The sequence below is a fragment of the Leucoraja erinacea genome, chromosome 1 (assembly GCF_028641065.1).
Source record: "Leucoraja erinacea ecotype New England chromosome 1, Leri_hhj_1, whole genome shotgun sequence".
NCBI lineage: Eukaryota > Metazoa > Chordata > Chondrichthyes > Rajiformes > Rajidae > Leucoraja > Leucoraja erinaceus.
This window is the reverse complement of record NC_073377.1, coordinates 82,893,191-82,918,277: the sequence shown is the minus strand read 5'-3', so window position 1 is coordinate 82,918,277 and position 25,087 is coordinate 82,893,191. Positions and strand designations below refer to the sequence as shown.

The 25,087-nt window shown below is 43.1% G+C and overlaps 1 protein-coding gene across 2 annotated transcripts in view; it reads left to right on the top strand.

The window, feature by feature from the left end:
- The window catches only part of rbpjb (recombination signal binding protein for immunoglobulin kappa J region b), a 95,575-nt gene that overhangs the window by 36,795 nt on the left and 33,693 nt on the right, over positions 1–25,087 (top strand). For both annotated transcript variants that reach the window (XM_055637929.1, XM_055637923.1), the window contains exons 2-4: positions 5,053–5,091; positions 6,544–6,639; positions 22,575–22,740. In XM_055637929.1, the coding sequence (XP_055493904.1) occupies positions 5,053–5,091; positions 6,544–6,639; positions 22,575–22,740 (301 nt within the window). The remainder of the gene's footprint in view (positions 1–5,052; positions 5,092–6,543; positions 6,640–22,574; positions 22,741–25,087) is intronic.

Here is a 25,087-nt window from a genome sequence, read left to right as displayed (position 1 = left end):
AGAAGGCCAAGAAGTACTTAAAAGAGCAACCGCGGTTCTGGAAAATGGTCTTGTGGACAAATGAGACGAAGATGATGACAAGAGCAAAGGTAGACAAAAGTGCTGGAGAAACTCAGCGGGTGTAGCAGCATCTATGGAGAGAAGGATGTGGCAAGAGCAAGGTATGGAGGAGAGAAGGAACTGCCCAAGACACAAAGCATACCACCTCATCTGTGAAACAGTGGTGGGGGTGTTAAAACCGGGGCATGTATGGCTGCTGAAGGTAGGCTCACTTATCTTCATTGATGATACAACTGCTGACTCTCGTTGCAAAATGAATTCTGAAGTGTATAGACACATCCTATCTGCTCAAGTTCAAACAAATGCCTCAAAACGCATTGGCCGGCAATGATCCCAAAATATACTGCTAAAGCAAAACAATGATCCCAAACATACTGCTAAAGCAACAAAGGGGTTTTTCAAAGCTAAAAAATGGTCAGTCTTGAGTGACCAAGTCAATCACCCAATCTGAACCCTATTGAGCATGCCTTTTAAATGCTGAAGAGAAAACTGGGGGATTAGTCCCCAAAACAAGCATAAGCTAAAGATGGCTGCAATACAGGCCTGGCAGAGCATCACCAGAGTAGACACCCAGCAACTGGTGATGTCCATGAATCGCAGACTTCAAGCAGTCTTTGCATGCAAAGGATATGCAACAAAATACGAAACATGACTACTTTCATTTACATGACATTGCTGTGTCCCAAACATTATGGTGCCCTGAAATGGGGGCACTGTGTATAAACACTGCTGCAATTACTACATGGTGAAACCAAAATGTATAAAAATGGCCTTTATTAAAATCTGACAATGTGCACTTTAATCGCATGTTATTTTTTTTACTATTACAAATCTCAACTAGTGGATTACGGAGGCAAATAAATAAATGATGGGTCTTTGGCCCAGACATTATGGAGGGCACTGTATCTCCTCTTCAAAATCCCTACCATCTACCTTTTGAGCCTGTTCCCTCCTACAAATTCCCCCAATGTATTGAAGATAATTATGCTGCTGAATGTCAAGGGGATGTAGTTAAAATTGCATATGAATGTTACTGCTACTTGCTGGCCCAACCCCGACTGATGCTGCTGTATTACTGCAGGTACACACACATTGCTCTATTATGGGAAGTGATGTAAATGTAACTGATCACTACCCTCATCACCAAAAACCTTTTTTGACACTGTGGCAGGGTCATTGATGAAACGGCTCAAAATGGCTTATTACTCTCACTTTGACTCTGGATTTAATTTTCCTGTGTATTTGGGCCGAACCTGTAAGAGCTGGTGCTGTGATATAGCCCCATTTAGATTATTCTGAAGTGGTGGAACAGCTTTGTTAGTAAGTATTGCATAAAGGTTTAGCCTTGTGAGCCATCCGATATGTGCCATTTGCAAGGGCAGGGAATAATCATATAACCATATAACAATTACAGCACGGAAACAGGCCATCTCGGCCCTACAAGTCCATGCCGAACAAATTTTTTTCCCCTTAGTCCCACCTGCTATATTGCTGTGATTTTTGGAGTTGCATGTAGGCCAAGTCAGCAATTCTGGCCAATTTCTTTCCTAAAAAGAATATCAAAGTGGATTGTATTCCAACAATCCTGTACATTTATGAGCACAATTATAATAGATGGCTTTTTATTGGACTTATTTAGTTATGGCATTATTCAAACATGTCTCCAGATGTTCACTCTTATTTTACACATTGCTTGTCTACTACTGTAACTAGTATATTACAGGTGCACAACCTTTTATCCGGAGTTCCGGAAACCGAAAAGCTCCGAAAACCGGACATTTTTTCCAGGATGTCGTCTGCACACCAAACCTCGCGTTTGGTGCCAAACTTGACCCGAAACGACCCACGGTCAACCCAGGTCTGTACTACTGTAGCGGCTGCCTCCTCCCCGGAGACCGGGGAGACACTTAAACATCTGTAAATAATTGCTTAAATGTTAGTCATTTAGTTTGGAGGGTTTTTATGTGAAGGGGGGGGGTGTGAAGGGCGAAACTTTAATTCTTAGTCCCCTACCTGGTCGGAGTGGCGGGGAGCGGGCAATGCCTTACCGGGTCGCCGTGCAGTAAGCTCCGGAGCGCTGTGGCCGTCGACTCCCAACATCGCGGCGCTGGTTCGAGCTCCGACCCCGGCAACTCTACCCCTGGCTGCGCGGCGCTCCAAATCCAGCACGGCCCGCAGCTCCGCGATGTTGTGAGTCGGCGGCCACAGCGCTCCGGAGCTTACCTGCATGGCGACCCGGTAAGGCATTGCCCACTCCCCGCCTCTCCGACCAGGTAGGGGACTAAGAATTAATGTTTCCCCCTTCACCGCCCCCCCCCCCCAACCACATAAAATCCCTCCAAACTAACTGACTAACATTTAAGGAATGATTTACAATGATTCCCTGGTCTCCGGGGTGAGGCAGCCGCTCCAGACTTTTCAAGCCGCCAGTGCTACCTACCTAATCTACGCTAAAAATCTTCTTCTGAAATCCGAAAAATTCCGAAATCCGAGAAGTGTCTGGTCCCAAGGCTTTCGGATAAAAGGTTGTGCACCTGTATACTCTTTGAAGTCCTACAAATCGTGGTTGGGCTAACTGCTCACTTGCAGATCACCTTGGATACCTAGAATGGTCTCTAATGCAAACAGCCGTTTCCTGGCTCCTCTGTTCGGACACCAACAATTGCAATGAGCCTTTGTCACTAAGATTGAGACCATCTGATCAGCTGTTTCTATCGGCTTCCTTCCTTCCCAAACCAAACTTTAATCTGCCATTCGATCTGTTTGAGGTGGTCTTGTACTCATGAACTGAGTTTATCTTGCCCATGAGTTCTATCTCCTGTTCTTTTGACCCTGTCATCACCAAAATCGATGAGGGTGTGTGCAGAAACTAGGAATCAGATGCTGATGTACCAAAGAAAGACACCAAATGCTGGAGTAACTGGTCAGGCAGCATCCCTGGATAGTTTTTGATTCTGAAGAAGGGTCCTGTCCTGAAACTTCACCTATCCATGTCCTCCAAGGATGCTACCTGACTTCCGAAGTTACTCCAGCACTTGTAGAAAGAACAGCAGATGCTGGTTTAAATCGAAGACAGACACAAAATGCTGGAGTAATTCAGCGGAACAGACAGCAACTCTGGAGAGAAGGAATGGGTGACGTTTCGGGTTGAGACCTTTTTTCAGACTGAGTGGGCGGTACAGAGATAAAATGTAGTCGGAAACTGTAAGACTGGTCAGAGAAGGGGGAGGGGATGGAGAGAGCGGGAAACTCCTGTAAAGACTCTATCCCCTGCTCCCAATTCCTCTGTCTGCCGCATCTGCGCCCAAGATGGGTGTTCCATACCAGGTCATCAGAGATGTCCTCATTCTTTAGGGACTGGGTTCCCCTCTTCCATTACAGATGAGGCTCTCATTGGGGTCTCCTCGATATCCCACAGCTCCGCTCTTGCTCCCCCTTCTTCCCCCCCCCCCCCCCCCCCCCCCCCCCCCCCCCCCCCCCCCCCCCCAAATTGCCTTGCCCTCTCCTTCCACCCCTTCAGCCATCACATACAGTGCATAATCCCCCGACATTTTCTCCACCTCCAACGGGATCCCTACTACTAGCCACATATTTCCACCTCCACCCCTTTCCGCAGAGACGGCTCCCTCCGCAACTCCCTGGTCAACTCATCCTTTCCCACCCCCTCCCCAGGAAGTTTCCCCTAGAACCACAGGAGATACAACACATGTCCTTGTGCCTCTTTCCCCCCACTCCATCCAAGGACTGCAACAGCCTTTTCAGGTGAGGCAGAGGTTGGTTCATTTGTACCTCCTCCAACCTCATACTGTATCTGCTGTTCCAGGTGTGGACTCCTGTATATCGGCGAGAACACCTACGCTCAGTCCGCCTAGACCTACCTGATCTCCCGGTTGCTCAACACTTTAACCCTCCCTCCCATTCCCACACTGACCTTTCTGTCCTGGGCCTCCTCCATAGTCAGAGTGAGGCCCAGCACAAATTGAAGGAACAGCACCTCATGTTTTGCTTGGGTAGCTTACACCCCAGCGGTATGAACATTGACTTCTCTAACTTCAAGTAGCCCTTGCTTTCCCTCTCTCTCCATCTCCTCCCCTTCCCAACCAGTCTTACTGTCTGCGACTACATTTTATGTCTGTACTGCCTGCTACCCTGACATCAGTCTGAAGAAGGGTCTCTCCTCATCCATTCCTTCTCTGCAGAGATGCTGCCTGTTCCGCTGAGTTACTGCAGCATTTTGTCTTTCTCTGGCATTTTGTCTTTCCTCAGAAGTGTGCTTGAGTGATTTCCTATCCTCTACGCCCCCCTCTTCCTCAATGTACTGTGGCATTGACCACATCCTATGAATCCCATGATGATGCCTCATTCTTCCTCGTCATTCATACCAATTCCTTCTCCCTCTCTACTGCCTTGGTGAGACTGTCAAACTTGCAATTTAACAGAAAATGTTGCAATTACACAGCTGATTAGGCTGCATCAGTAGAAAGAGTTTGTTTGAGGGTCAATGAAAAGACTGCAAATGAGATGTCTCCTTTAATCCTGTGAGTTTTAGACCAGGCACCATCCCATCATTAAAACTGGCCTTCTGAATACCAGCCTCACCCTTTAGTTTGTAAACTCTTTTGCAAAGGGCCTTCAAGCATTTTAATAAATAGAGGGTGCTATATTGTTGACATACTGGACTGGTATATTGTGCATTACATGCAAAATGGAAATTAAGTCTGCTCTTCATACAGATCATCCCATAGCGTGAGTAAGAAATATTTTGGGTGCTCAGAAATCTTTGTTGCCTTGCGACAAAGCGGAGTGGGGAAATTAAGTAGAGCATTGTTGTTAAATTAGATGCTTTCAAATTGTTAGGTTCATGTTGATTCCTAAATTAAGAAAAATACATTTATTTTGGGATTGGTGAATTTGAGGACATGGGCATTATGAAATTAGGACTTAATCTTTTAATACCTGTCATGTATTTTTTTTTTATTATTTGCTTTGCAGGAAGTTTGGGGAGCGACCTCAGCCCAAACGCCTTACCAGGTAAGATTCCATAATATATGGTGCTTCCTCCTTTGGTTTAGAGCCACAAAAATATTGCACGTCTTCCACAGAAATATGTTATCATATTCCTAAGTAGAAAATGTGAACCTTATTATTTAAAACAAATAGATAAAAGCTGCAAAAATAAATAAGGGTTGTGAAAGTTGTTGGTTGTCAAATTAATCTTCAATTGTACACTACTGCATCGCATGGCTCAGATTATTTTATTTTGTAGCTTCAGTCTTTCAAATAAAATGGGTTTAATTTAAATCTAACCACTACCACATTTCTAACCAATGTTCGAATCGGGAAACAAATTCTCATAGACATTGTATCCAGGCTTTGCAGCTCTGAAAATCCTCTGTTACTTTATATTGTTAATTGGATTTCATGATATACTAGACACCGGTTGGGTCTACTCCCCCAACGCAAGATTCCACCACTCACCCGTTCCCCCAATGCAAGCCGTTCCCCCAATGCAATATTGCACCACTCACTCATAGCCCCCAACTGCTCATTTCTCCTCATCCCCCATCACTCCCTCCTCCCCCTCTTCAATCCCTAGAGAGGGAGGAGTGTTAGAGAGGGAGGGGGAGGAGTTAGAGGGAAGGGAGAGGGAGGGTAAGGGGAGGGGGGTAGAGTGGGGGGAGAGAGGGAGAGAGAAGGGGTAGAGGGTGGGAGTGAGTAGATAGGGAGGGGGTAGAGAGGGGGATGGAGGGTAGAGAGGGAGGGGGTAGAGAGGGTGGGAGTGAGGGGCATCCTCCTCCACCCCCTCCCCCTCGACCACCCCACCTCTCACCTCATCCCCTCTCATCCTCCTCCCCCTCCCCTTATTTCCATTCCTGCCCCAGGACCTCCCAGGTCTTAGAGCATTGCCAGGGCCTGGAACAAGGCCTGGTTCTCGTACTCTGCCCGGCCCTGGCTGTAGACTCCAGCCATCAGCTCGGCCGTCGCCCTGGCTGTAGACTCCAGTGGGCTCGTCCCTGACCCCGGACCCAGGCTCGCCCTTGGTTCCAGCGACTACTTTTTCAGCCCCGGTCATGGCTCCATCCCAAGCCTCGGCTCTCACTCCAGCACCACCCTTCCCACCGGGCGCCGGCAACGGCCGGTGCGCTGGAGTGCCCCTCCCTCCCCGAGTTTCCCGTCCTGCTTTGCGAGTCGATTGTGACGTCACAGGGGTTTTTTTTTTACGAAATGGGTGAATTTTCTGGCTTTTTTAAAAACTTTAAACGATGAAAAAGTCCGTAAATATAGGTGGGAATCTGACAGTAAGATGTTTATTGCCTCGACGGGAAAAATGTGAGTAGGATGTGTGAAAATGGGAAAGGCTGTGGCCTAACGTTTTGAAGAAAATAGGAAATTTAACCAGATTGACACATACACCCACACTGCCACAAACAAGACGAAGAATTTTAGTATTATAGAGATACTCTATCTTATGTTTTTATTTAGGGAAGCAATGAGAAATTACCTTAAGGAGCGTGGTGATCAAACCGTACTAATTCTACATGCCAAGGTTGCACAAAAATCTTATGGAAATGAAAAAAGGTGAGTTTGTTGCGCAATATATCTTAGTTGTCCAATTGTCACATTTAAAAAGACAAGAAAGTTGAATTTTTACTTTAAGCCCTCAAGATATTCTAAAATACTTTGCAACCACAGGATTGCTGTGCAAAAGTGCTCACTTTGTATTTAGGCATGCAGTCATTTAGTGCAGTAAGTTCCACAAGCAGTTAATAAGTTCAGACGCAGATCATTAGTTGGTTGTAGAATATTTTCCTAAATTTCCCTCTAATCTTTCTACCAGTTATCTTAAATTTAATTCCCCCTGATTGTTGGTGCAAAGTGAAGGAAATACTTTTGCAAAATTTTAAGTCTTCTTATAGGGCTTGACAGTACATTTTGAGTGGCTATTTCTCTTGGGTGTAGACTGTAACAAAGATATAATTGCCTATTTAAGAACCATTTTATTTTCAGCCAGTCATTGAAATAGGCTGGACTAGAAGTAAAATTTATGTTTTGTCCATTTTCAATCTGGGATTATGATTTAATTGGGAATTGTGGTTGCTAATATTATTGGGATAGAGTTGAATATTGAAATTCATGGTATTAGCTTATCTGTACTATTTGGAATGAAGCAGACTTGGAAGCTTCCATGATCTACTCTTACATTATGAATCCCTCCTGCCCCATATCTCTGCAAGCGTACCTACAGTCACTACCCACTTCCATGTTTCTCCCCATAATAATAATAATAATTTGTTTTTGATTCTTGATTAACAATAAGGTCACAAATGTTATTAGCATCATGGATATATGGCAGGACCATGCCACCCAATTCTATTAAAACTTATTTCCTGGCTATATTTTTATTATCACTGTACATAACATTGTGGCAGACTTTTATCTGAAACTCTCACATAATCCTATTCTTCCGCCTTTATCTTGGCGCACACTGCGTAAGTGCACAAAGGAAAATAATACACATTGAGCGGATTATATAAAGAAGAACGAGGCAGGCTCTGACATTCTGATGCTTGAGCATGGTGTGAACCATTTCAGGGATATTGGAGCATTCAAAGTTTTCAGTGAAGAGTTGTTTCATTTAAACTACACCACTGTCAGTTTTCTTCTTGTAGGCCACAGGTTTCTTTCAACTGCAAAGAATAAATTCTGACGGTAATTCAGAAACTATTTTACCTGTCTGATCTTACGACATTTTTCCACCATTCTGACTGTAGGTCTGTGACTAGTGGAGTTCCGCAGGGATCAGTGTTGGGACTTCTCTTGTTTTTTGATGTATGTAAGATGGTTTAGCTACAGATAGTTGGTAAAATTGCAGCACCACCTAAATTGGTGGAGTTGCGGACAGCGTGGAGGACTTTCAATGTATACTGCAAAATATACATCGGCTACAGGAATGGCAGATGGAGTTTAATCCACGCAAGTGCAAGATGTTGCACTTTGAAAGTAAAGAGAACGTATACAGTCAATGACAAGATCCTTAATGGAATTAATATACAGAGGGGTCTTGGGTTCCAACCAGGGCTGTGGTGTCATCGATTCGGAGTCGGAGCAATTTTGGTGCTGCTGGGGTTGGTAAAAAGTCCCAACTCCGACTCCAACATAAATTTCTAAATAGACTACGTAAATCGAATAAAATCCCACTTTTTAAACATACAGCACACTTTATTTCCACCTGAGAGAATGGGAAATCACATCGGTGCTGCCATTTGGCAGCAGAACGACGAGAAATAAAACATAAACAAACGCCATCGCCAGCGTTTGCTTGATCTAAAACCCTTTCTAGGAGACATTGATAATCCCAGTGTCTTAATGACTAAAACAATTTTAAAAAGCCACGAGAGGTAACCATTAGACTAAAAACTTTAAGGACAGGTTTAAAAGGTAGCCTGATGATTCATGTAGTTATGAAATGCCATCTTGTGTACTGTCATCATAGCAGATTTAGAATTATTATACATGGGGTCAGAGTCGGGTATTTGGGTATTGACTGCACAGCCCTGGTTCCAACAACTCCTTGAAAGTGGCAATGCAAATAGATTGAGTGGTAAAGAAGGCATATGGGCTTGCCTTCATCGGTCTGGGCCCTGAGCATTGGAGTCTGCAAGTCATGTTGCAGCTTTTTGGAACTTTGGTTAGCCTGCATTTGGAATATTGTGTGGAGTTTTGGTTGCCCCATTTACAGTAAGGATGTGGAGGCTTTGGAAAAGAAGCAGAGCGGTTTACCAGAGTGTTGCCTGTGTAAGAGCTTATTACCTATAATCAGACATGGTATGAAATTGGATTGTTTTCTGGTTGAGGGGAGATCTGATAGAAGTATGTAAAATTATGAGAGGCATATATAGGATCATCAGTCAGAACCGTTTCCCATCAGGGAAATGTCATAGACTGTAGGTGAGAAAGGCAAAGTTAATAGGAAATTAACAGAGATAGCTTTTTTCACAATGGTGGGTGCCGGGATCACTCTGCCCATGGTAGTGGTGGAAGCAGATTCAACAGTAGCATTTAAGAGACTTTTAAATAGGCAAATGGAAGGGAATGGAATGATATGGATCGCATGCAGGCAGAGGAAATGTTTAACGGCATTATGTTTGGCACGGATATTGTGGGCTGAAGGGCCTGTTCCTGTGCTGTCGTGTAATGTTCAATGTACTTTCTATAGGAGATGAAGGAATTAATTTCCCAATCAGTACCCTTAAGGGCCTGTCCCACTGTGGGGACCTAATTTGTGAGTTTAGGAGAGTGTCATGGTCTTGTTGTATCGCCGAAGTAGAACACCTCCTACGACCTCCTTCGACTATGTAGAGAACCTTCTACGAATATGTAGAAGACCTCCTACGACCATGTTGAAGACTAGCTTCGACTATCTACGATTTACTTGCCGATGCTCTCGGGAAAATTTGACACCGAATAGTGGAGACTGAAGACAACCACCTTTGACCTCCTTCGACTGCCCACGAATAACATGCCGACCTACTATGACCTACTTTGACTAAACCTATGAGTAAAAGAATATCGATTTTTTTCCCATGCCGACCAATTTTTACTCGTGGACAATTTTTCAGTATACTAAAAAATTCTCCTTGACGAAACTGAGGCCGCAAGTAGGTGGGAACCTCTCTCGAGTATGAAGGAGAGTTAGTGACCTCCTAGGACCACATGGCGACCATGCTGCGAGTTTGTGGCGAGCGCAAACTCTTCTAAACTCACAAATTAGGTCCCCACAATGGCACAGGCCCTTTATAAACCTTTCAGTCCTATCACTTTTGGTGCCCACTGTGACTCCCACCTTATCCCAGTTTCCACCACTATTTCGGTATTCTCTGTTCCCCACTTTTTCGTTGAAATGTTTTTTGCATTGAACTGTACATTTGAATTTCTGTTGCAGCCTGGGGTGGTTTGGATATATATTGCTGACATGCTTAATCATTGCTCACTAATCACCCTTCTTGCAGGATGTTATAATCCCTTTGGTACAGGAAACAAAATTGAAAGAAGCAGAAGTCCACTGGTTCCTCTCTCCCAGTGTTTTCCTCTTGCAACTTTCCACTCGCACCATTGCATGCTCCCTGGCCAAACATTTCACAACTTTTCCTTGGTATATTTCCCCCTTCACATTCATGTCATTATTCTCTGGCTGCTGCAGTTGTATCTTAAGCTGGTCTTTAGCATGCAACAAAATCTGGTTAGCATGCGATGAAAGCTTTTTAATGTACCTCAGTACATGTAGCAAACTCAACTCGACTGAAAATATTGTCAAAATCTCAACATGCTTTTCCTACTAATCATTAACCTGTCCTTTCTTGACCTGTGATTCATTTTCTATGCATTTGATATACTCCGTTATAGTTAAAATTTACTACCGGTATGTAGATGTTGAAATGAGGAGTTACTATGAGCAGAACATTCATAATATTACTCCTTTTACTGTAACTGTATAGATTGTTTCTGTATTTCTGGTTGGTTGCCTGCTCTGTGGTTGGCATAGTCATATGTAGTGGATGATGTGGTTTTTATAACTGGAAGGAAAATCTGTATTGATATCTGGAAATAATTGTTCATAAGGGCCAACAGCTGGGGAACTTGCTTACTTGGATTGTTTCTGAACGAGTTCAGCTGAAGAAATGGTAGCAAAATGACTTGTAGTCTTAAATAAGGAAGATTACTCATTTCAGATTGCCAAGAATGCACTGAGGATGTGAAAGTAGACACAATTAATGCAGTAACTTACCTTGAATGAACAAAGTATGGAATATGAAGTGGCAATTGCACTCCATTTAAACTTTGCTACTCTTCTCGTGTCTGCGTTGCTGTAAATGAAAAATGAAGAAATTTCCCCTTTTTACTCATTCTGGTTATTTTCAAAGAAAAGTTAACTTTTATCATAATTGCAGCGCATACTTAATGAAGGCTCAGTGTGTTTCAAATGGACTTGCAGTTATAGTATTGTTAAACCTGAGAATTGGTTAATGGGGTATTTTTTGAAGCATAGTCACTGTTATACTCTCAAGAAAACAAGTTCATCTTGATAACAAGTTATGTACAGAAAGCTCCCACAGAGAGAGTTATTTAATTAAATAAGTTATACATAAACAAAATAAATTATTTAAATGTTATAGAAGAATACTGTTGGCGATGAGATTGAAGTTGGACGGTTCTGGAAGCAAATCTCTCCAATCATAGTTTTTTTTTTTTAAATTGCACTATTTTTTCTTTCCATGTTAGCAGTGTTCTTTTTTGTTTCCTGAGGAATCTCCTTGGCAATCATCCAAATTGAACCAACTCAAGTGCACCTAACATGGAATTCAAGAATATTCTACAAGGATGTAAACACAAAAAGTTATAAGGCGAGAGTTGGAACTAATCAGCGAGCAGAAAGGAAACACACAAAGTACTGGAGGACATGGACTGATATACTAATTTTTAAATGTTCATTTCTTGGCTCTGGGCATCACTGTTAACCCTAGCATTTACAGCCCTTCCTAACTGCTCTTGCTAGGCTTCTAGAACCACAACAGTTCTTCTGGCAAAGGTTTTTCCACAGGGGGGGGGGGGGGAGGGAGGGGGGGGGGGGGGGAGGGAGGGGGGGAGGGGGGGGGGGGAGGGGGGGGGGGGGAGGGGGGGGGGGGAGGGGGGGGGGAGGGGGGAGGGAGGGGGGGGGGAGGGGGAGGGGGGGAGGGGGTTTTGTACGTTCTGATTCAAAATTACTTAGGGAAACAAAATAATCCCGATCTTTCAAGTAAGATTTGAACCAGTCCAGCACAGAACCAGAGAGTCCCACCCACTTCTCCAGTCTGTCAAGCAGTATGTTGTGGTCCACCGTATCAAAAGCAGCACTGAGATCTAGAAGTACCAAAACTGAAGCTTTTGATGCATCACTGTTTAGATGTATGTTGTTTAGGACCTTAGCGAGTGTAGTCTCGGTGCTGTGATGTGGCCGAAATCCCGACTGGAAAACATTAAAAATATTGTTTTGGGTCATAAAGCAGTAAATTTGTTAGTAAACTACCCTTTCAATAATCTTTGCCAAAAATGCTAAATTAGATATGGGCCTGCAGTTGCTCATAGCTGAGGCATCCAAATTAGGCTTCTTCAATAGGGGCTTGATCACTGTTTTTAAGGCTTCGGGAAAATGCCCTGATTGAAGGGAAGTGTTTACTATGTTCAGTACTTCTGGTGCAACACTGTTAAAAATATTTTTAAAGAAGCTTGTGGGCAGCAGATCAAGACAGCAGGTAGTGGACTTTAGCTGTTGGAACAGTTTCAATCCGAGATGCACAATCTAAAAGTTTAAAATGTTGTAGATTCATTAGTGAATCTGGAGGCATAGGTGACAAAGCCATGTTCCCTGAGGTGGAGCTAGACATTGTTTGTCTTATCTTCAGAATTTTATCGGTGAAGAAATCTGCAAAGTCATTGCACGACTTGCTGGACAGGAGCTCAGGAGGGACTGATGATGAGGGGTTTGTCAGTCTATCGACAACAGCAAACAGGGTGTGGGAATTATTATTTTTGTTGATAACCTCTGAGAAAAAGGACTGCCTTGCCCCTGATTATAGATACGGAGGTTGTCTTTGTAGATGTCGTAGTAGACCTACGTTCGGCCTGTCTACACTTTGTTCTTTGGGATCTCACTGCTGTGGCATTTCTCCATGGTGACTTTTTCCTTCCAGATAAAACCTTGGTCTTTAGTGGTGCAATAGCATCCATAAGAGTCATAACATTGGAGCTAAAACCATCCACAAGGTCATCGACAGAGGCCGAGGGCAGAGTTGGTGGTGGTGTTTAGGCCTGAGTAAACAGTGCGCCGGTGTTTTCATTGATACAGCGCCTTTTCGATCACCTCTGGTTCTTTTCTGATACTGCTAGTAGAGATGGTCGTTTTAAAAAATACACCGTGGTGATCGGAAAGAGCAACATCAGTCACCATAACATCAGAAATGTCGAGACCCTTGGAAATAATCAGATCCAATATATGCCCCCTATTGTGAGTTGGCTCTGTTACGTGCTGATTAAGTCCAAAGTTGTCCAAAATGTTCAGGAGCTCTTTTGTATCTCCATCCTCTGCATTATCTATGTGAATATTAAAATCACCCACTAAGACAACACAATCGAAATCAATGCATACAATGGACAGTAATTTGGGAATCTCATCAAAAAACTGTGCATCATATTTTGGTGGCCTGTAAATAGTTAAAAGTATTGTTCACTTGGGGAGAACTCAGCTGAGCAGCGACATATTCGAAGGAGTTGAAATTTCCACAGGACATTTTCTTGCATGTAAAGTCTCTTTATATAAAATGGCGACTCCACCTCCTTTTCTGTGTATTCTGGCTTCATTTATAAAAATAAAACCGGGAGGTGCTGATTCAATCAAAACTGTGTCACTATTATTTACACTTAACCATGTTTCTGTTTAAAAAGATAAAGTCAAGATTGTGCTTAATAATAAAATCATTGATTAAAAATGACTTGCCTACTAGTGATCTAATGTTCAATAATGCCATACTTGTATTAAAAGCATGATTTGCCACAGTTGGTAGAGTTGGTAGAGGTGTGTAGTCCACCGACCGCAGATTGTCTACACAGACTCCAGCGCCCCTGTTCCTCCTCTCTCGGGTACAGTGCAGCTGGAACGCCGGGCAAACTCGGTCAGGGACGGCCAGCTGACGCGACATGTCTGAGAAGAGTGGATGTGAGGTGCCCCGGGGAGCCAGCCGGAGGAATGACAGCCCCGCACCGGGAGTAGCCGGCAGCCAGAGTGGAGGCGAAGGGTCTGGGTAAACCAACCGGAGGCATGACGGCCTCACAGCGGGACCAGGAAGCGCTAACAGCCATGGTGCAGGAGATGTGCACGCCGAGATCGAGCAGGAGTGAGAGCGGGCGAGCCTTCTCGTCCTCACCGAGACACCTATCCGTTTTCCCCGTCTCCTGGTTCGCCTGCGCCTGTGGGGACAGCTGCAGTACGCATTCACGGCTCCCTCAGGAAATCTCCGAAGCACGGCACGATGGAAAGTCCTCACCCCGGGGCCTCGAGAGCACGCCACCGAGGCACCAATGTCCAGTAGCGCCTGGCTTTTTCCACCAATGTCCAGCAGTGTCCGACGGTCGTAGGAAATAAATGACTGTGCACTATGCACACACAGCGACACGAACAGAGACAGAGACAGAACAAACACAAGTGGCAGTGAGCAGAGAGGGCGAGCAGCCGGGAACAGGTGAGGCACGGCCATAACAGGAACAGTAAACAGTAGGAGAGTGTACCAATGCTGAGAACTATATTCTGCACTCTGTATCTTCCCCATTGCTCCAGTTATTGCATTTGTGTTTGTTTTGATTGTATTTATGTGTAGTACATGTGATCTGTTTGGATAACGTGCAAAACAAAGTTTTTCACTGTACCTCAGAATAATAATAAACCTAAACCTAAACCAATTCTGATGTCACATTGAATGAAGGCTTTAAAGAAGAAGAGGATTTGTAAAATGATTCCATTAATTAGGTTTGTTAATGGCACTGTTGGCCCATATTCCTCTTAACCTTTCCTAACCACATGTTTTTTAAATGTTATTTTACCTGCTTCAACTACTCCGTCTAGCAGCTCGTTCCATATACCCACCACCTTCCATGTGAACAAAGTCGCCCCTCAGGATCCTATTGCACCTTTCCCATGTCACCTTGAACTTATTTCTTCTTGTTCTTGATTCCCCAACGTTCGAAAAAGGACTTCATTCACCCTATCTATTCCTCTTATCATTTTATACACATCCAAGACCACCCCTCGGCCTCAAATGCTCCAAGGAAAAAGTTTAGCCTGCCTGCATCTACGCTTCATATTGCTTTGGGAAAACGGGCAACATAATCAAGGACCATAAAATACAACAGCTTGAAGCGAGTCTCAGCTTATCCTGACGACAAATGACCTGGCCAAGCACCTTGATATTAACGTCATCACGGATTTAATTGTGCTGGACTTTTCTAAAGCATTTGATGTCATCCCACACCAGAGACTGCTCCACAAGCTTGACTTCTATGGTATTCGTTCCACCACGAAACGATGGCTTTCCAGTTTCCTGACAAAACGTCTTCAGCGTGTGTGTGTGTGTGAACGGAAAGAGCTCCAATTGGCATCCAGTGTTGAATGGTACACCTCAGGGCACAGTACTTGGCCCACACCTATTTTTGCTTTGCATAAATGACATCCATGAAAAAGTCGCAAGTACGACCAGACTTTTCGCTGATGATTGTTTGCTGTACCGTCCAATTAAGTCAGCTGATGATGAAGATGCTCTCCAAAAGGATCTTGATACTATGGTTGAGTGGTCACAACAATGGGGCATGCAGTTCAACCCTTCCAAATGTGAAACCATGCGTGTCACCAGAAAGAGGAATCCAGGCGAAACACCTTACAATATACTTGGTGCCACCCTTGAAGAATCCAAACAAACCAAGTATCTTGGCATCAAATTGCAGAATGATCTGCGTTGGAATGGTCAGACTCATCATGCAATGGTGAAAGCAACAGGTGTCCTAAACTTTCTGAGGCGCAACTTTCATCATTGTTCAACTTCTGTCAAGGAGAAGCTATACTTCACCCTCGTTAAACTTCATTTGGACTACGCAGTTGCAGCATGGGACCCATACACAAATAAAAACATTTCTTCCATCGAACGTGTCCAAAGATAGGCAGCTCGATTTGTTACTAACACCTATGATAGAGAAGCGAGTGTCACCAAACTTCTGAATTCTCTGGGGTGGAACCCACTCCAAGACGGACGTGAAGCTTACCTTTTGACTTGTTTTTACATAATGTTAAATGGTCAGCTCGACATAGATTACAAGACATACGCCAAACCCAAACCAGTTAGGAGCAGACGAGGGCATTCGATCCAATTCGTGATCCCTGCTACAAAGACAGATGTGTACAGCAATTTGTTCTTCCCCCGCACAATTAAAGCATGGAATAATCTCCACCCTACTATAGTTACCCAACCAGATGCAACTAAATTTAAAGTAGCTCTTTCTTCCCAATAACCCTTTCTGGCTTAAGCCCTCCCTTCACCACCTCCAGTTTAAATTCCATTTGGAATATCTTGGAGGACCAAGAAACCAAGAACCAAGCACGTGCAGCCAAATTTCAAATCACCTCTTTCGCTGTTGTCAGACTACTGAATGGTCCTTTTGAACTAAGGGTGCAGTTCTGATCTCCTGGCCTACCTCATTGCGGCCCTTGTACTTTTGTTTTCCTGCACTTTCTCTGTCGCTGTAACGTTGACACTCTAGCACTATATTCTATACTCTGGTTATTCTTTGCATTACCAGTTTTGCCTATATATGTCTTGAATGCAAGGTATGATTTTCCATTACATGCTGCCATGCTTTCAGATACAAAGGCCAAAAGATTCATGAATTGTATTTCTGTGCAATTCTTCCTCTGAAATTCAGTATGAAAGTACCTAGACTCATATCATTTGTCATATCATCTCTGGCACAGTGACATAATTCTTCTCAAATGTCTTTACATTATTACTTTTATCCATCTTCTTAATCTTTTAATGGTGAAACTGGAAGATAATATCACCATTCTGTGTTCATTATTTGAATTGTTGTCCAAAGCATTGATATTATTTTTTTCCACGCTAAATCAAATACATGAGATAGCAGCCGCAATTTTATTTTTGATTTTTTTCAATGGTTTTACATAGATTTGTTCTTCTCTCATTTTTTACATTGAATCTCGGCTTGTGCATTTCTGTGACATTCAGTGTGGTTTTCGTTAAGGTAAAGATATCCTACTGTTTGTAGGTGATCTTTTGAACTTTGATGTACGTGCCATGTTTCAGCTTTATAAGTGGTACTTTGTTTTTGGCTGGCACTATGCAGTACTCTTCAAAGTGACTCAGTTTATTTTTAATCGCAATTTTTCTGGGAAATTCTGTTCCATTAATCTCACCAAATTAGTGTGATTGTTGACTCAAAATGAGATTTTGCTTTTTTGAACATTTTTTTCTACGTGGAATGATTTTGTTTTGGTGACACTTGAAGGTGTAGAATTTTATACTTTCTGAAGATCTTTGCCAATAGAAGTTCAAAGTTTTAGGATGAGTAATATCAAAATGCGTTTGACGCAAAGACACTACTTATAAAACAACTTGAGGTTAGCTGCCTACTTCATCCCAATATTTTAACATTTTAAATCGGTTATTACACAACCTTTAAATCAAATGAATGGAGAGCACATTAAGCAGGCATGTGGCAGTATTGATCAAAGACATGTCAATAAAGTTTAAAAGAAGCTCAAGTTTGCAATGTAAACAGAAACCTTTTATTATCAGTTTGGGTTGGTGTAACTTGTTACGTCATGTGAGCTGAAGTAAATTAAGGTAACAGGATTACTTTATTTTATTTTTAGTTTGATTCTTCATTAGAATAAAGGTGCTTTGATGTTCAGAATAGCATTTTGCTTTACTGCTGCTCAAAAGCAGTGTTACCTGTCCTGCTGATTTACTCCAGCATTTTGTGTAAATCTTCAGTGTTAAAATGAGTGTTTTTAAATTGGCTTTTATTGATTCATGTAATGAACTATTAAAATTGTGCTCTTAGGACGGGGGTCGGCAACCTACGGCCCACGGGCCGAATGCGGCCCGTAACCCGAAATCATCCGGCTCACAGGCAAACTTTTTCCCCGTAATCATCCGGCCCGCAGAGCTCCCCGAGCAGCAGCAGCCGAGCGCCGAGCTCAGGCTGTACCGCATCCTGTGGAAAGCGGCCAGCACGGAACACTTTTAAGAAAGAACTGAAGATGCTGGAAAAATCGATGGTAGACAAAAATGCAGGAGAAACTCAGCGGGTGAGATGCAAGGATTGTATGAGGCTGCCTCACCTGCTGAGTTTCTCCAGCATTTTTGTCCAAAGATCGTAGAGGGACAAGATAGACCACTCCTTCGAAATTCAATGGGCTGACGTGTAGTACGCAACGGAACGTCACGGCCGCCATTTGTTACAGCGACACTCGACTTCCGGTATTCCACCCGCTGTGATTCAAAGCAAAGATTATAGAGCTCCGCTATAATCTTTGATCCAAAGCAAAGATCCTCAAGTATCTTGTAGCGGGAACAGACCCCTCCTTTGTGTAGTTTCCCTTGCATTGTATTGCTTTAACACACACTGCAAAAAATTAAATTTAACGTATATATATTTAATATATTTATATGAATGTGTGTCTGTGTGTGAGAGGCAAGTTAGAGATAATAGTTTATTCTCATGTATCAGAAGCAACTTTGATTTAAATAATCGCTATTAATTTATTTGTCTTGTAAGATGATATACATAAACCATAAAGGCAATTATATATATAATTATATAGTAATAATATATATATGCATATATATATTTACACACACATATATATACACATACATATATACACACACATATATACACATACATACATACATATACACATACATATCCACACATACAAATACACACATACATATGGATACATTTATATGCATACATACACACATATAAACATATATATACATACATATATACACACATATACATATACATGCATATATATACACATACATATATATTTATACATATGATTAACATGTAGAGGAACCAACGAGAGAGCAGGCTATTTTAGACTGGGTATTGAGTAATGAGGAAGGGTTAGTTAGCAATCTTGTTGTACTGCCCCCTTGGGCAAGAGTGACCATAATATGGTTGAGTTCTTCATTAGGCAGGCAGTGACTAGTGGGGTACCGCAAGGCTCAGTGCTGGGACCCCCACCTATTTACAATATATATTAATGATCTGGATGAGGGAATTGAAGGCAATATCTCCAAGTTTGCGGATGACACTAAGCTGGGGGACAGTGTTAGCTGTGAGGAGGATGCTAGGAGACTGCAAGGTGACTTGGATAGGCTGGGTGAGTGGGCAAATGTTTGGCAGATGCAGTATAATGTGGATAAATGTGAGGTTATCCATTTTGGTGGCAAAAACAGGAAAGCAGACTATTATCTAAATGGCGGCCGACTAGGAAAAGGGGAGATGCAGCGAGACCTGGGTGTCATGGTACACCAGTCATTGAAAGTAGGCATGCAGGTGCAGCAGGCAGTGAAGAAAGCGAATGGTATGTTAGCTTTCATAGCGAAAGGATTTGAGTATAGGAGCAGGGAGTTTCTACTGCAGTTGTACAGGGTCTTGGTGAGACCACACCTGGAGTATTGCGTACAGTTTTGGTCTCCAAATCTGAGGAAGGACATTATTGCCATAGAGGGAGTGCAGAGAAGGTTCACCAGACTGATTCCTGGGATGTCAGGACTGTCTTATGAAGAAAGACTGGATACACTTGGTTTATACTCTCTAGAATTTAGGAGATTGAGAGGGGATCTTATAGAAACTTACAAAATTCTTAAGGGGTTGGACAGACTAGATGCAGGAAGATTGCTCCCGATGTTGGGGAAGTCCAGGACAAGGGGTCACAGCTTAAGGATAAGGGGGAAATCCTTTAAAACCGAGATGAGAAGAACCTTTTTCACACAGAGAGTGGTGAATCTCTGGAACTCTCTGCCGCAGAGGGTAGTCGAGGCCAGTTCATTGGCTATATTTAAGAGGGAGTTAGATGTGGCCCTTGTGGCTAAGGGGATCAGAGGGTATGGAGAGAAGGCAGGTACGGGATACTGAGTTGGATGGTCAGCCATGATCATATTGAATGGCGGTGCAGGCTCGAAGGGACGAATGGCCTACTCCTGCACCTAATTTCTATGTTTCTATTATTTTCCAACGATCAATAGATTTACGATCAGTTCCTGTGGATTGGAGGATAGCTAATGCTATCCCACTTTTTAAGAAAGGAGCGAGAGAGAAAATGGGGAATTACAGACCAGTTAGCCTGACTTTGGTGGTGTGAAAGATGCTGGAGTCAATTATTAAAGATGTAATAATGGGGCATTTGGATAGCAGTAAAAGCATTAGTCCAAGTCAACATGGATTTATGATTTTACAATGCATTTAAGCCTCTCCCATTTTTATGAGATGAATTCCTGGAATATGCAGGAAGTTTATTGTAACCTAGTGCTACTTGCCTGAACAATGGATGATATATCACTTAAATGCAATTGTTTTCAGTTGTGTGGAGAGACCTGTATATTGAAAATGTGTTTTGCCTCTAATATGTCAATTTACCTTAAATGTAGAAGAGCTTATTAAAATCTTCTTACAAAGACAATTAAGTATTTTCTATCTATCCTCTTTTGGACCCAAGGCATAGCAGAGCTGCCAACTCTCACGAAGAGGTAAGGGAGGGAGAGATGGAAGGGTGGGAGACAGGGAAGGGAAGGAGATCGCGTAGAGAGGGGGAGAGAGAGAGAGAGATCGAGAGAGAGAGGGGAGGGGAGATCGAGAGAGATCGAGAGGAGGAGGAGAGAGAGAGATCGAAAGAGAGGGAGAAGGGGGGGGGGAGAGGGGGGGGGGGGAGAGAGGGAAGGGGGGGAAGGGGGGAGGAGAGAGGGAGGGAGAGAGAGGGAGAGAGAGAGAGAGAGAAGAGAGGGGAGCGAGAGAGGGAGAGAAGAAAGGGGGAAGGGGGGGGGGGAGAAGTGGGAGAGGGAGAAGGGGACAGGGACAAGGGGGAGAGGGAGAAGGGGGAGAGGGAGAGTGGAACGATAGCACATTATAACGCGCAGCCGTCCCATTCCGACCAAAGATTATAGAGCAGAGCTCCACTAGTATCTTTGATTGCGGCCGCCGCCGCCTAACCCCCCGACCCACCATTGCACCCAAAGATGATAGAGCAGAGTTATATAATATTTGATTGCACCCTTCTTCACGGCGGGCTTGTGATGTCTTGTATGTATGTGAGTGTTGTTTGCTATGTCCCTATGTTCGAGGAATATAATGGGTAACAGCCGCCCATTCTCGGACTCGAAAAATCTCCTGGTCACTGGACCTGATGTGTCCGCGGGCCATATTGTGCAGACTAATCCCTTACAAAACAAAACCAAAAACGTACAGAAGTGTTAAAATTGTCTTTATTATTGTGGTGAGTAAAGAACTATTAAAAATAAGTCTAAGAACTTTCTAATGTACCGACTAATGTTTCCCAATGGCCGTTGATGGGAGAACAGAAAATACCATTTTCACGACAGAATATCGACTGAAAATAATAAAAATATTTTCTCACCTTTCTTTTTTATTGGGGAACCTAAAGAATGACAGGTCGGGTCGTTTAGATTTACGATTAGAATAATTGATAGCGGAGCAGTGAGATGTAGATTTAGCTGAGGACGCCATTACAGCCCAATAAATGCTTAACAATATGGCGTCGACGGTCACACACGTCATACTACGCGTTTTTCGAGTAGTGGTCTATCTTGTCCCTCTACGATCTTTGTTTTTGTCTACTTTCTGTGAACATGTGATTTGATGCCTGCCATCCGGGGCGGGATGGGGGTGGGATCCATGTGTACACGTGATAGATGTGGTCCGCCATCCACTCACAGACATGCGTCCTAGCCCCTAGGCAGAACAAGGTTGCCGACCCCTGTCTTAGGATTTGCTGATTCAGGTCATTAGAGTACTGGAGTAGCGGCCCCAGCACCGACCCCTGCGGAACTCCCCTAGTCAAGAGCAACCAACCAGAAAAAGTCTCCTTTATTGCCACTCTTGGCATTCTGCCATCCAGCCAGCCTGCTATCAATGCTAGTATCTACCCTTTGATACCATGGGCTCTGATCTTCCTCAGCAGTCTCACATGTAGCACATTATCAAAGGTTTTCTGATATTTGAAATTATGAAGTACTAACAACCAAAATGTAAACAAGCAGCAAGAATATACCAGGAAAATTATTTAATGGATGCGTGTCGAGAATAATATTTTTAAAACATACATGTCTAGCTCCTGACTACTCGGTTATCAATTTGGTTTGGTAAAGTAGTGTGCATTTCTTTAATATTCTCTAAGATTTCATTTGTGTTATGAGAGAGTTAAAAATGTTTAATGCCAACGACTATTCGCCAGTAAAGTGATACTTTTGAAATGTAAACAAGTAACATTTAGCAAGTCGGGCAGTAACAATCACTGTCAGCTCATCGTCCTCGCTGGTTGAAATAGTATACATGTGCTTGTCAAAACACTTGAAATGTGCATACTTAGTTAAAAACAGATAGTCATGTGCTACAGATGCGTATGGCTTTAAAAGCACTAATTGTAATTTATCTAATTTTGCGAAGGTAGTATAGATCATAGGAAAAGGCTATTGTTGCGAAGTACCATAACTAGGATTGAAATTTTAGTTCGATCATATTGAATTGGATGGTGCAAACACTAACCATGGCACTAAAATTATCATTGTGAGCATTAAATTATGCAATGTGGAAAGTGCTAACTTGTGGCAAATGCTTTTGTGTTCATCAACCCTAAGACACAGATTTTACACATTATTTTGCAGATTCTTCTGTCCTCCTCCATGTGTATATCTAATGGGAAGTGGATGGAAGAAAAAGAAAGATCAAATGGAACGAGATGGATGCAATGAGCAGGAATCACAGCCATGTGCATTTATTGGGATTGGAAATAGTGACCAAGAAATGCAGCAACTTAACTTGGAAGGAAAGGTAAGAATATGTGTCCATTAGTTGATCAAAGACATTGCTAAACACCAATGATGACCTTGTGCTTCAGGTGCTAATAAAATAATTGTTTGCAATTGTTGACTGGGTGACGTTTCGGGTCGAGACCCTTCTTCAGACTGAAGTCAGTGGGGATGGGGATGGAGATAGATAGTTGATAGATAGATAGATAGATAGATAGATTATCTATCTCCATCCCTCCCTCCCTCCCCACCCCACGTCACTCTTTAAGTGAATTCAGTTGTTTAGAGGTCAATTGAGGAATACAAAGATGAGAATGCGATTCCAGCATGGATTTTCTGATCAGAAAGGATTCTAACTATTATAACTGAGAGTATTCCAGAATTTTTCAGGTGGAGGTATAATTCCATTGGAAGAAGGAGAAAGGAAATGTATACAGTAAACCTTTGATTGACCGGACCCCTTTATAAAGTATTTTGTTTATAGCAGATAGACCTGCTGATGCCATCCCAACTCACATGGCCTCCCCTGCCCTTGCTCGCAAGGTGCACCAGCAAGCTCCTCTTCACCCAGAGTGCAAACTGGTTAACGCAGCTGTTGTTGTGGCTCATGTTGTAGGCTCTAGGAACAGTGCTGTCTTCAGGCCGCTGGGGAGTGCTTGGTCACCGTGGGGTTCCCTCCACTCTCACTAGCTGCTGCGTTTTCCTTGACTTTGTCTGCTCTCCACTTCACTGCTGTCCCCTCCTCCTCCTCAATGCTCTGAACGCAAACATATCATATATCTTCTTTACCATTTTTTCTATGTTACACCTCACTCTAGCCTGATAAAAACCTGTCTGCCATCTCTCCTCCCATAACTGTAACTGGTCTATATCCTACTGGATCCTTTGACAGCTTTCTTCATTGTCCGCAGGTCCACCAATGTTAGTATAGGCATTAAAGTTACCAACTAGCCAACTACAATTTCACCCAAGTCATTGACATTGAATCACAAACAACAGAGGTTCTGGCACAGATAGCTGCGGTACATCATTGGTCAGGGTCCACCAGCCAGAATAACACCCTTCTACCTATTCTTTGTCTTCTACGGGTAAGGTAATTCTGAATCCATGCTACCAAGCCACCGTGCACTCTGTGTATAACCATGAGAGACTTTGTCAAATGCTTTAGTAAAGTCCTCTGCCCTACCCTCAAGATTCATCTTCATCACATCTTCAAGTAAACTCAAATCAAGCTTTTAAGACATGACCTGCTGTGGAAAAAAAACAATGTTGAATCACTAATTATCCCATTCTTTTCCAAATGTGGGTCACCTTTTATCCTCATTTTCTTCAGAGTAAATAGCCTAACAGTATTTAAGCCCTGAAATCCTGGTGATATCCTTGCAAATCTTCTCTGCACTCTCTAGGCAGACCAATTTCCCTCTGGGGATGCATAAGGTCGTAGTCGTAGATCGTATCGTAGTTTAATTATAATTAAATGCAGCCTAACCAATGTTTTGTGCAACTGTATACACCATTTCAGACAATATCTTCAAATCCAATAAAACTGACTGTTCAAAAGACATGGTTTCTCTACATGCATGCAGAAATCTTGTGCTACTGAATATATTTTCAATATTTGAAGAAATTGTCTTTTGTGGCATTAGTTGTTATCTTGCACCAGTGATCTGATTTTTTTTTTAAACTAGTTGATGGGCATGCTTTTCCCCACCATAAAATGGATGGTAGTGGAATCCACACCCGTGATGGATAGTGCAATATCCACCACTTTCTCCTTCAGTCTTGGGCTTTCATTAATAAAACAAGGCAGTGATGCAACCTTCTCCACCGTATTCAATCGAGTATTTGGTGACTAATTGGTATTGGATGCTAAATCTCCACAAATTTCTGAGGAAGATTTTACGTGTGCTTGATTTGCATGTTTTTAGAGTAACACACTTGTCTAATTACTACTGAAAGTTAATTTATACAAAACAAAACAAAGGACATTTATGATCACATACACCAAATGGTGAAGTGAAATTTGACTTGCCATTGCAGCACACGAAAAAAGATAAGACACAATATTAAGGAATTTAACAATGAACATAAATACGTCCCCCCCACAATGGTTCACACTGTGGGGGAAGGCAGCAAAATCCAGGCCTATTGTGGACTCTGCAGCCGGTCCAATGTTTTCAGGCCCTCTTGCCGGGAAGATGGAACTCCGGCGTCGGGTGAACACTCCTCAGCGGCTTGCAAATTTCTGGAACGGCCGCTCCCTTCCCGGAGCCCGCCGCACCCGAAGTCCTCAGGCCACGCTGGTTGGAGCTCCGACTCTGGCGATCTCGAATCCCAGACTCCACGGTGCAACTTGGATAGGTGACGTT